Source organism: Durio zibethinus, chromosome 10 (genome assembly GCF_047325235.1).
Source record: "Durio zibethinus cultivar Kanyao isolate XHJ-2024 chromosome 10, ASM4732523v1, whole genome shotgun sequence".
NCBI lineage: Eukaryota > Viridiplantae > Streptophyta > Magnoliopsida > Malvales > Malvaceae > Durio > Durio zibethinus.
Window position 1 is genome coordinate 2,040,937 of NC_143171.1, and position 10,376 is coordinate 2,051,312.

Consider the following 10,376-nt stretch of genomic DNA (forward strand, 5'->3'; position numbering starts at 1 on the left):
TTTCTTTTCACTTATGATGATGACATTTTTTAAAGGTTAAAACAGTTGCAGCCAGATTTGATCAGGATTTGAGATATGAGATAAGAGTAAACTGGAATACCTTTTAACATATTATAGGAAAAAAAAGTTATATCCAAATTTGTTTTTCATTAAATTTTTTTCCCTCTTAGCATTGATAATGAACCATAAAAAATGTTAAAAAGAGAGAAAAATAACAGAATTTAAATAAAAAAATCTCAGATGTAGTTTGAAGATTTAAGTTAGGTTTGAATTCAATTTGTATGCAATTAAATTTATCATACTATCAGTTGAATCTAAATATAAATTCCAACGAGATTTATTTAATATAAATTTTTTATTAAATTTTTTTTTTCAATTACAGTTACAATATTTTTTTTTTTCAATTACAACTATAATAACTTTTATTATTTTTTTTCCAGAATTAATTTCACCGTTCAACTAAATGGAACCTTAATTACTTGTAAATCTATATGCCAGCATTTATATATATAGAGCCAAATAAACATAAACACAAAACTATACACTTAACACTCAAAGTTTATTCCTCAGGGTTTCAACAAAATTGTAGGTTCAATATTACTCTCCCAATGTGCCTTTGGAGTTTTAATGCATTAAAACATATCATATAAAGTAGCTTTTGAATAACATATCATGCAACATTGAGAGAAGAGAGGGCAAATCCATCAATTTATGTGCCATATATACTACCAGCAATGGCAAAGATCACATAGATGAGAGCTTGCCGCTGCCTTATAACCAATTCTAAGTTAAGGAATTGACATTGTTCAGATATAGCATTTCCACACGAATTAATATTAGAAAACCAGCCAAGCTGTACGAAGTTTTTTGTATTCGTGAAAGCTTCTTATAAAATCACCAAAGAAAGCTGGTCACTTTCCTTATTTCTCGCACAGCCATGAAATCTACATCAAACCGCAATTAAGAATCCTTATAAATCTGAATTTTTATCTTTCCTTGTTACAGACAAATAAAAAGAAAAAAAAAAAAAGAAAAACAAAGAAAGGAAAAGAGTGACCATATTTTCCTTGTCCTGAGTCCTGACTAAACTTGCTACAATAATGGCTCGAGCCATGGCCCTCTTATGGGCCTCTGCATTGATATTGGTTCCTGCCATTGTTGTAGCACAGGACATTGGTGTCAATTGGGGCACGATAGCATCGCATCCTCTGGACCCCAAAATTGTTGTTAATATGTTCAAAGACAATGGCATCAAAAAGGTTAAGCTTTTCGATGCTGCTTCCAACACTCTAAAGGCCCTGGCTGGAACAGACATTGAGGTCATGGTAGGGATCCCCAATCTTCATTTGCAAAATTTGGCTGAGAATTACAGTTATGCCCAGGCTTGGGTCAAGGAAAACATCACTGCGCATGTTGGTAAAGAGGGTGCCAATATCAAGTAAGAAATTAAGAGTATTTTTTATTTGAAATTAAGGATATCTTGTTAATGGGGTTGTTGAATGTTTTCCACTATTTTACAGGTACGTGGCCGTAGGAAATGAACCATTCTTGGCAAGTTACAATGGTACATATACCAACTCTACATTCCCAGCGATGAAAAACATTCTCAAAGCACTGAACGAGGCCGGTGTTGGAAAAGATATCAAAGTATCAACACCCCTTAATGGTGATGTTTACATGACGCCTACATACAAACCATCGGATGGTATATTTCGAGGCGACATAGCAGATATCATGGGCCAAATATGTGAATTTCTCCAGGAAAATGATGCCCCTTTTGTCATCAACATCTATCCTTTCTTTAACCTCTACCAGAATCCTGGCTTCCCCAAAGAATATGCGTTCTTCGATAATAACTCGTCTGATTTTGATGACGATGGTGTTAAATATCACAATGTCTTTGATGCCAACATTGACACTCTTGTTGCGGCATTGCAAAAGGCTAAAACCCCGGATTTACCAATCATTGTTGGGGAAGTTGGGTGGCCGACGGATGGTAATATTTACGCCACAAAACAAAATGCTAAGAGATTTTACGATGGGCTGTTAAAGAAAATGGCTAGCAACGATGGAACTCCACTTCGACCAAAGAAGAACCCTGACGTGTATATGTTTTGTTGGTTGGATGAGGATTTAAAGAGTATTGATCCAGGTTTGTTTGAGAGGCATTGGGGTATTTTCAGCTTTGATGGACAACCCAAGTTTCCAATGGATCTTTCAGGGGAAGGACAGAACAAGTCGCTTGTTGGTGCAAAAGATGTCCCATACTTTGAAAAGCAATGGTGCGTGCACAACAAGGATGCTCCAAACCAAGAAGATTTGGCTGTAAAGATTGAATGGGCTTGCAATAATACCGACTGCACAACCTTAGTACCCGGAGCTTCATGTTCCGATATGGGTCTTGACATGAACGCCTCCGTTGCTTTCAACATGTACTACCAAATGCAAAATCAAGCTGAAGCAGCATGTGATTTCCAGGGTTTAGCAAAGCTTGTCAAGCAGGATCCATCCAATGAGACTTGTCAGTTCCCAATTATGATTAAACAGTTCGAATCCACATCGTCTGCTCCTGAGCCATCGGGGTCTTCATCAGATTCACCAGGGTCCGACTCTAGCACTCACTCTCTCTCTCCTTCTCTCCAACATCTTCTTCAAATTGTCGTAGGCATTTGCATTTTTTGGTTTGCATAAACTATAGAGAAATGTAACTTTTTTTCTCTAAATGTGGGAAAATGTGAGTTCAATGTGACATTAGGGGCATCCTCTTCCTCAAAATAATAATAATAATAATTTAAAGAAAAAAAAGACATTGGGGGAATTTTTATATTTGAGGAAAAAAAACAAAAAAAAATTATCTGAGTAATATGTAAGGTGATTGCAAAGATGTTCGAAAAGGATACATTTCGATTCAAATTTAAACATTCATTTTAAAAGTTTTGAATTCATATCTTGAGATGTGCCAGACGTGTAAGATTATTATTTTTCTTATTATTATTGGATTAAAGATGAATATCTTTTATTGTATAGCTCAAAATTTTTTATGTAAAAGAAAATATTACAAAAACTCTTAGTACTTTTATTTTGGTATCCAAAAAGAAACTAAAGAAATTATTGAATTTTTTTTGTTGAATTTCTTTCATGTTGAAAGCCATCTAACAATTTAAATTTATCGATAAACTTATAATTAGAGTATTATTACATTATTTTGTAAAACATATACTTTTTTCAAAATGTAAATTTATTACCATTATTGTTAATAAGTAATGAGAAATATATCTTGAAAACATGAATTAATATTTAAAATGATATAATCTAACTACTATTTATATGATTTATTGATAGAATGTCGAACTTTTAACTTCAATAATAAAAATTTAATCCCTAACAATCTCAATTATAAAAAATTTACAATTCTCAACATTACATAATGAATTATGTTTTTAATTATATTTACACTATTTAAAAATGTATAGCATTGACATAGAGTACACCATACGCCCAATATCAAAGAGGTTTGAAAGAAGAAATAAGATTTCACATATCCCAAAATTAAACTAACACTACCCCTAAGATTCTTAGAAATATATTATAAATTCGTTTAGGGACATTTTACATATAAAACAAGTTGTTTTATACTTATATACATAGTGTTAATTCATATGGGAAAACCGCATACTTTTGCAATATATAATAAGAGATTAATTATCTGAGAACTATTCTTTATTTCTATTTTTTTTTCCACTATTGCATGATGAGGGCAAAGAGCTAGCATGGTATTTTGTGGAAATAGTAAAAGTTTGTTTCGGACTTCTTTTAACAGATTGTCATAGAAGGTTGTGCATTCATGATCATTGCCACATGCATGGAGAAGAACGAACTGACAGTTTCAGACATTCCCTTAGTTGTAAATTTTGTAGGAACTTGATAAGCTAAAATTAGAAAGTTAGTAGGGCTACTAAAGTAACGAGCTCCTTGAAAGTCCTGTCTGGAAGTGTCATCGGACAAGAAAAAGAGCTCTCTCCTGTGACAAAAAACACAACCAGAAAACGCCTCCACTGATCTCTCAGTTATCGTACTACCGTAGTTAGTTCTATTTCTACATCAGCCGTTAAGAAATTCTCCTGCGTAAATTTGATTCGTGCCAGAGCCTAAAATTTTCATTTTCCATTCTATACCTTAAAGAATTGGCTCGAGCCATGGCCTTGCTATGGGCCTGTACCTTGATCCTGGTAGCAGCTGGTGTTGTTGCAGATAACAATATTGGTGTCAACTGGGGTATGATGTCGACGCACCCATTGCATCCTAGCATTGTGGTTCGTCTGCTCAAAGATAATGGCATGAAAAAAGTTAAGCTTTTCGATTCAGATTCTTGGACGGTAGGCTACTTGTCTGGCACTGACATTGAGGTCATGGTCGGGATTCCTAATGATCAGCTAGAAACATTGGCTCACCACCGTGCTGCAAAGGATTGGGTCAAAGAAAACCTCATCCGACATCTTCATGATGGGGGTGTCAACATCAAGTAAGTTAATGTACACCTATATAGTTCCAAGGAACCTGTTTTCATTTTGTTGATCTATTTATACTTTTTTGCCTCCGCATAGTCTCAAAAGACCAAAACATAAAGAAAATCAACAACAAAAAAAACCGATCCAATTGCGTGATATTGCAGGTACGTGTCTGTTGGGAATGAGCCATTCTTGCGTACCTACGATGGGTCATTTACCAACCAAACGTTCCCAGCATTGAAAAACATTCAGAATGCCCTAAACCATGCAGGTGTCGGAGACAAAATCAAAGCAACAATACCTTTTAATGCTGATGTTTTTCAATCGGCTTCAAACAAACCATCCGGTGGAGTCTTTCGGGATGATATAAAGGATCTCATGACCCAAATTGTGCATTATTACAAGGATAATGGAATCCCATTTGTCGTCAACATATATCCTTTCCTTAGTCTCCACCTAAATAGTGATTTCCCTCAAAATTTTGCATTCTTTGATGGAGGCCACTCCATTGATGACAAAAATGTTCAGTACAACAACGTTTTTGACGCAAACTATGACACTCTTGTTTGGGCATTGAAGAAGGCCGGGGTCCCTGATTTGAAGATCATTGTTGGGGAAGTTGGATGGCCAACAGATGGCAACAAATATGCAAATAGGGATAATGCTAAGAAGTTTTATGATGGTCTCTTCAAAAAATTAGCTAGTAATAAGGGAACCCCACTTCGTCCTGGGAAAATGGAAGTCTATATATTCGGTTTGTTTGATGAAGACAAGAAGAGTATTGAACCAGGGAATTTCGAGAGGCATTGGGGAATTTTTGAGTTTGATGGGAAGCCCAAATTTCCAATGGACTTTTCTGGCAAGGGAAATGACAAGGCATTAGTGGCTGCGAAAGGGGTACAATACTTGCCTAAGCAATGGTGCGTTTATAACAAAGATGCCTCGGACCTGGAAGCGTTGGCTAGACAGATGAGTTGGGCTTGCAGCCACTCGGATTGCACATGCTTGCAGGAGGGTTCATCTTGTTTCACTCTGGAAAATAAGCGTAGGATCTCCTATGCTTTTAACATTTACTACCAAACCAATGACCAAGATGTTGAAGCCTGTAATTTCGAGGGTTTAGCCAAGGTTGGAAAGGAGGATCCATCAACAAACACTTGCAAATTCCCAATTCAGATAGTGAGTGCTGGAGAGAGAAGGCTAAGTTTTGCCTATGGAGCAATTGCTGCCTTTCTTTCAGTAGTGAGCTTGTTCACATGGCTACTGTAAGATTAAGAATCAGATTATAAAGCATTCCACGAGAGAGTTTGGTATACGTAGAATAATGTTAGAGAAGTTCTCCGTCTGAACCTTTTTTTCAATCAACTTAATGATATTCGACTTAAATTTAAGAATTTGTATATCGCTCACAATTTCATATTAAAAAAATATGTGAATAAAAAATGATATATACGCAGAGATTTGAATTTAAATTTATAAAATATTTTTTGTGAGATAAAATTATGAGATCTTCGGGTTAAAGCAGATAATATCACGTAGGTTGGATGTAGGTCTCCACAAAAGATATGAGAGTGGTCAACAGTCAGTGACCGTGAGAATCACTAAGTGCTATACGATGGTATGATGTGATATTGATCTTGTAATTGGACTCGATTTGACAGAAACGTTAAGCGTTAAAGATGAAAAGATTATAATGCCTTCAATTCTTTATTGAAATAATGTGTTAATAAAAAATGATATATATGTAGATATCTAAATCCAAACTTTGAGAAATTTTTTATGAAACAAAATCGTAATCAAAACGGACAATACCTCACAAATTAAATACGAATATCCACAATTTACTTTAATCTTTTTTGAAGTTATGTCATCTTTATCCTTCACGTAATCTAGTGAAACATATAAAATTACCATGGAAGTGATGCTTGTAAACTACTCTACCCATTGGCAATAGCCAAGCTCTTTTTGGTTGTTAGCTTGAAGATGAGAAATTGAATCAAGTATTCCAACTCTGTTGGTTTTAGTTTGGATGGAAGATGCTCTAGTTTTTTAGTTTCTTTGATTCAAATAGATATTGCTTTCATTTAAGGATAAAGATGTATTAAATTTATATAAGTTCAGACTTATAGAAAATATAGATGTAGTAAATTTATATAAATTCAAACTTAATTCAAAAGGCAACGTTCGAAAAAAAAAAGAAGCAATGACCGATTAATGGCTTGCAAACTCGCAGTTGCAGCATGAGTTGGATCTATACAGGTAGGCTAGTGATTTTTCCAGGGATACCTTAAAATTTGCTATGAATGAGAGTAACATAATGTTTCTCTGATAACAATTTAATGCATCTATATGGTCTGAAGAAGTTTATTTTCGTTCTGCATGCATTGCAAATTCTAATAATCTAATAACCCTGGGATCCGTATACAGATGACACCAGAATGCAAACCACTCTGTACATCGCTATCCAAATTCCATTTGAGCTTTTCAGGACTATCCACCACAAGTAAAAGGAGAAAAACCTACCACCTATATGACTAACATGTGAGACATTGCCTGTTCGTTACTTTTTGTATGAGAATTCAGCTTCAAACTCCTTCTGGAGCCATTTCCGAGATTTGGTTTTTGCTGCCAATACAACATCATCAAGGAAGCCTCTTTGTGGAAATTCTTCGGGTACAAGACTCTGATATATCTCAAACTGTTCAGCTGCTTCCTCCTTCTTGTCAAGTAAACTATAGATAATTCCCTGCCACATATTCCCACAATTAGCCATTTTATTAATGGTGGTTCTATTAGAATGTTGTATCTATTCCAATTCTCTGACTCTGCTGAAGGTCCACTTTTCCTTTGAAAAATCCAGTTTATGAGTGTTTTTATTGGAGATCAACTGTCATGGCTACATAAACTTTTTCCTAAAGGAATACAAAAAGAGAGTCTTCAAGGCCCTAAGCCTGCTACTACTTAGCAGCAGCTAGCAATACATCATACACCTAGAAACCTCACCTGGCAAAGATAAGGCCGAAAATCTCGAGGATTATCATTTACTAAATCTTGAAATTTCTTCAGCCCCTCCTCCAATTCCCCCTGCAAGCAAGTATGCATAAGTTGATAAGGATGATGATGAGAGATTTGATAAAGAAAAGCAATGTGCGGTTACTTAAACTTCTTATATGTCTGATCAAAATGATAAAATTTTTTCCTAATTCTTGCCAAATTCAATTTCACTTTCCAATAGCTTTTCTTTTTTACCTGCCTGCATAGAAATGAAAACAAATATTAATATAGTTCTTGTCTTGCCCCCACCAAGGGGAAAAGAAAACAAAAAATGAAGCCACCGTAAACACTGAAAATCTGGGAATTCTCTCAATTTGAGTAGCTAGGATTGACTAACAAGTCACCTTGACAACATGCATTTGAGCAACTAAAATTCTTATGTTTCTTTCCTCAGTGACTCTCTTTTCACGAAGAGCAACTTCTAGAGCTTCATTAAGCATCTCAAAGACTGCTTGACCATCATGGTTTTTGTGCATCACCATAGCCAGACCCTGCAAAAAAAAAAAAAAAAAAATCATATGAATAATATTTTCTTTTTCCTTTTTCTTTCCGACTTTTCTTCGCAAGATTTCAACTAAAGAAATAGCCAAAAAGTCTTTCCTAATTGAACAGAAGCCCAACAGCTGCAAAAGAAGTATCCAAATCCATGAATAAATTATTATGCTACCATGATGTTGCAGAACTTACATCTTGGCAACTAGAAATAAAATAAGGGTAATATTCAAATACAAGCAATAGTAATGCAAGTGGTATTGCATAGAAAGTAGTGACCTTGATTCAATGTCCAACGACGTATGCTTCAAAGATAATGAAATGACACTTTGGAGAAACAAGAAGTATACTCAGATCATATCTTACTTACAAAGATGATGGTTTAAACTACGTATGAGTAGAGAATACACAAAACTAATTGAAAAGGTAGCCAGAGCATAAGCAGAAACTAAACACTTTTCTAGATTTCAGAATACTTGGAAAGTTACTAATTTCCAGCATTATAATGAATATTACTAGTTAGTGACGGATGCAACAGAAACTCAGAACTTCTCTTTGATGTAACCAATGAATTTGCTCATATGTCAAATCCTGACACCTTGTCCATCAAGATATTCTGTTAAAATATATAACTTCAAACATCAAGTAGGCAAGATTCTAAGAGTAATCGTAATCCTTAAAATGTGCCAGAACGTTAAAATAGAGGCATTGAACAGGGATTATTCAAGAAAAATCAAATATCTGCTCAACCTGAGGAAACTCAAGTTTCATAAAGCATCAGGGTGGCTTATGACATACCTCAATTTAATAATTCTTTCTCAAAACCAATAAGCTCCTCCTCATTAAGCCAAAACTAGGAAAAGAATATTATTAAGAGTACTGGCACTTATTTAACAGATTGTAATAGATTTAGATACATATCATCTTTCTCAAAGAATCACATAGCATCGCAAAGTAATTGACCTCGACACATAACTCAAACTTCATAAGGCCTCGATCCATAAGATCAATGGTTTGAAGTAAAATGTCTCTCTATGTATTATATTTAGGTCACTTCTAAACAATACATGCCAATGGAACTATGGAATACAGTTTGTATATTGTACATTAATATAGAAGTCATGTAATAACAAAAATCAAGACTTAAATTGAAATCAAAGAGCCAAGTTGAGAAGTTTACATGCAAAGCTTTGATCAAAAGAGGTCTCTCCTCCAATATTTCCTTGTACAGTCTTTTAGCGTTGCTAAGCTGCCCCATCATCTCATAACAAATGGCCTGCAATAGCCTCCATTCAACCTCAGTTGGCTCAATGTCAATCAACTTCTCCACACATTCCACAGCGTCTTTATTCTTCCCTCTCCTCATCTTCCCATACAAAACCACCTTCAAAGCCTCAATATTTCGAGGCTCTTTCTCCAAAACCTTCTCATACCTCTCCTCCTCCTCATTTTTCTCTTTCTGGGTTTCCTTCTTTCCCTCTAAATTTACTCCAGAGCTGGTTGTTGCTTGAGCAGAAACTGCCAAACATGGTCTAGCATTGAAACACCCCATAAAAATGAAAGACCCAACAAGGAAAACAACAATTTTTTCCGATAAAGATTTCAAAAATTGTGTCTTTGGAAACACAGAAGAGGTTTTGGTTGGGAGAATTGAAGTGGCTTGGGATGTGTGAAGTTTGGTTGTTTGGAAGTGGAGGGAGTTTGGTTTGTTCAAAGGGTGTGGATGGGTGAACAGTGGGGTGAGGGTTTTGGAGGGTTTATGGTTGGGAAATTTGGGAGTATGAAATTCTGTTTGAGAGATAAAAGAGAAAGCTTTGACTGAACACATTCTGGAGAGACAGAACACAGAGAAGACAAGTGATTTATACAGTAAGTTATAAAACTAGACAAGATTGCCCATCGTCCACCGAAAACAAGGCATTTTATCTTCAGTCAAGTTTCAGCAGGGCTACCTCAACTTATTCCACACTTTCTATCCGGAGAGGGTGAGAAAAAAATTGATAAATATTCAAAATAATAATATTTGATTTGATTTAAATTAAGTTTAGATATATATATATATATATTAAATTTAAATTTGATAATAATAAAATTTTAAAAAATTAATTAAATTATATATTTTTATTAATTTTTAAATATTTTAAATTTTTATAAAATAAAAATAATTATTTTATATTTAAATTTATTTAATTATATTAAAATAATATACAAATAAAAAATTAAATTTTAAAATTTAATGAATTAAATTAAATCATTAAAATTTCATTGAATTGAATTATATAATTATTTAAATCAAATTTAAATTAAATTTTATAATTTTAT

General features: G+C 34.3%; 3 protein-coding genes across 3 annotated transcripts; 2 read left to right on the forward strand and 1 right to left on the reverse strand.

Moving 5' to 3' along the window:
- Positions 1-1,006: 1,006 nt before the first annotated feature.
- LOC111292554 (glucan endo-1,3-beta-glucosidase 8-like) lies at positions 1,007-2,949 on the forward strand. Its single transcript, XM_022884991.2, has 2 exons — positions 1,007-1,438; positions 1,521-2,949. The coding sequence occupies exons 1-2, from the start codon at positions 1,101-1,103 to the stop codon at positions 2,689-2,691; spliced, it is 1,509 nt and encodes a 502-aa protein (XP_022740726.2). The 5' UTR covers positions 1,007-1,100; the 3' UTR covers positions 2,692-2,949.
- A 1,241-nt stretch (positions 2,950-4,190) lies between these two features.
- Positions 4,191-5,858, forward strand: LOC111292816 (glucan endo-1,3-beta-glucosidase 8-like). Its single transcript, XM_022885408.2, has 2 exons — positions 4,191-4,522; positions 4,673-5,858. The coding sequence occupies exons 1-2, from the start codon at positions 4,197-4,199 to the stop codon at positions 5,775-5,777; spliced, it is 1,431 nt and encodes a 476-aa protein (XP_022741143.2). The 5' UTR covers positions 4,191-4,196; the 3' UTR covers positions 5,778-5,858.
- Positions 5,859-6,779: 921 nt separating this feature from the next.
- On the reverse strand, positions 6,780-10,054 carry LOC111292068 (Tetratricopeptide repeat (TPR)-like superfamily protein). Its single transcript, XM_022884259.2, has 4 exons — positions 9,235-10,054; positions 7,907-8,053; positions 7,512-7,592; positions 6,780-7,254 (listed from the first exon to the last, which is right to left on the reverse strand). Exons 1-4 carry the CDS (start codon positions 9,880-9,882, stop codon positions 7,069-7,071), a joined length of 1,062 nt encoding a protein of 353 aa, XP_022739994.2. The 5' UTR covers positions 9,883-10,054; the 3' UTR covers positions 6,780-7,068.
- Between the last annotated feature and the right edge of the window lie 322 nt (positions 10,055-10,376).

Excerpts from the sequence above, each read along its gene's own strand:
- LOC111292816 (XM_022885408.2), top strand. The coding sequence starts at position 4,197 with ATGGCCTTGCTATGGGCCTGTACCTTGATCCTGGTAGCAGCTGGTGTT. Across the intron at positions 4,523-4,672 it reads GATGGGGGTGTCAACATCAA|GTACGTGTCTGTTGGGAATG; the intron begins GTAAGTTAATGT and ends GTGATATTGCAG.
- LOC111292554 (XM_022884991.2), top strand. The coding sequence starts at position 1,101 with ATGGCTCGAGCCATGGCCCTCTTATGGGCCTCTGCATTGATATTGGTT. Across the intron at positions 1,439-1,520 it reads AAAGAGGGTGCCAATATCAA|GTACGTGGCCGTAGGAAATG; the intron begins GTAAGAAATTAA and ends ACTATTTTACAG.
- LOC111292068 (XM_022884259.2), bottom strand. The coding sequence starts at position 9,882 with ATGTGTTCAGTCAAAGCTTTCTCTTTTATCTCTCAAACAGAATTTCAT. Across the intron at positions 7,593-7,906 it reads CTCAAATGCATGTTGTCAAG|GGGGAATTGGAGGAGGGGCT; the intron begins GTGACTTGTTAG and ends ACTTGCTTGCAG. Across the intron at positions 7,255-7,511 it reads TTCGGCCTTATCTTTGCCAG|GGAATTATCTATAGTTTACT; the intron begins GTGAGGTTTCTA and ends AATATGTGGCAG.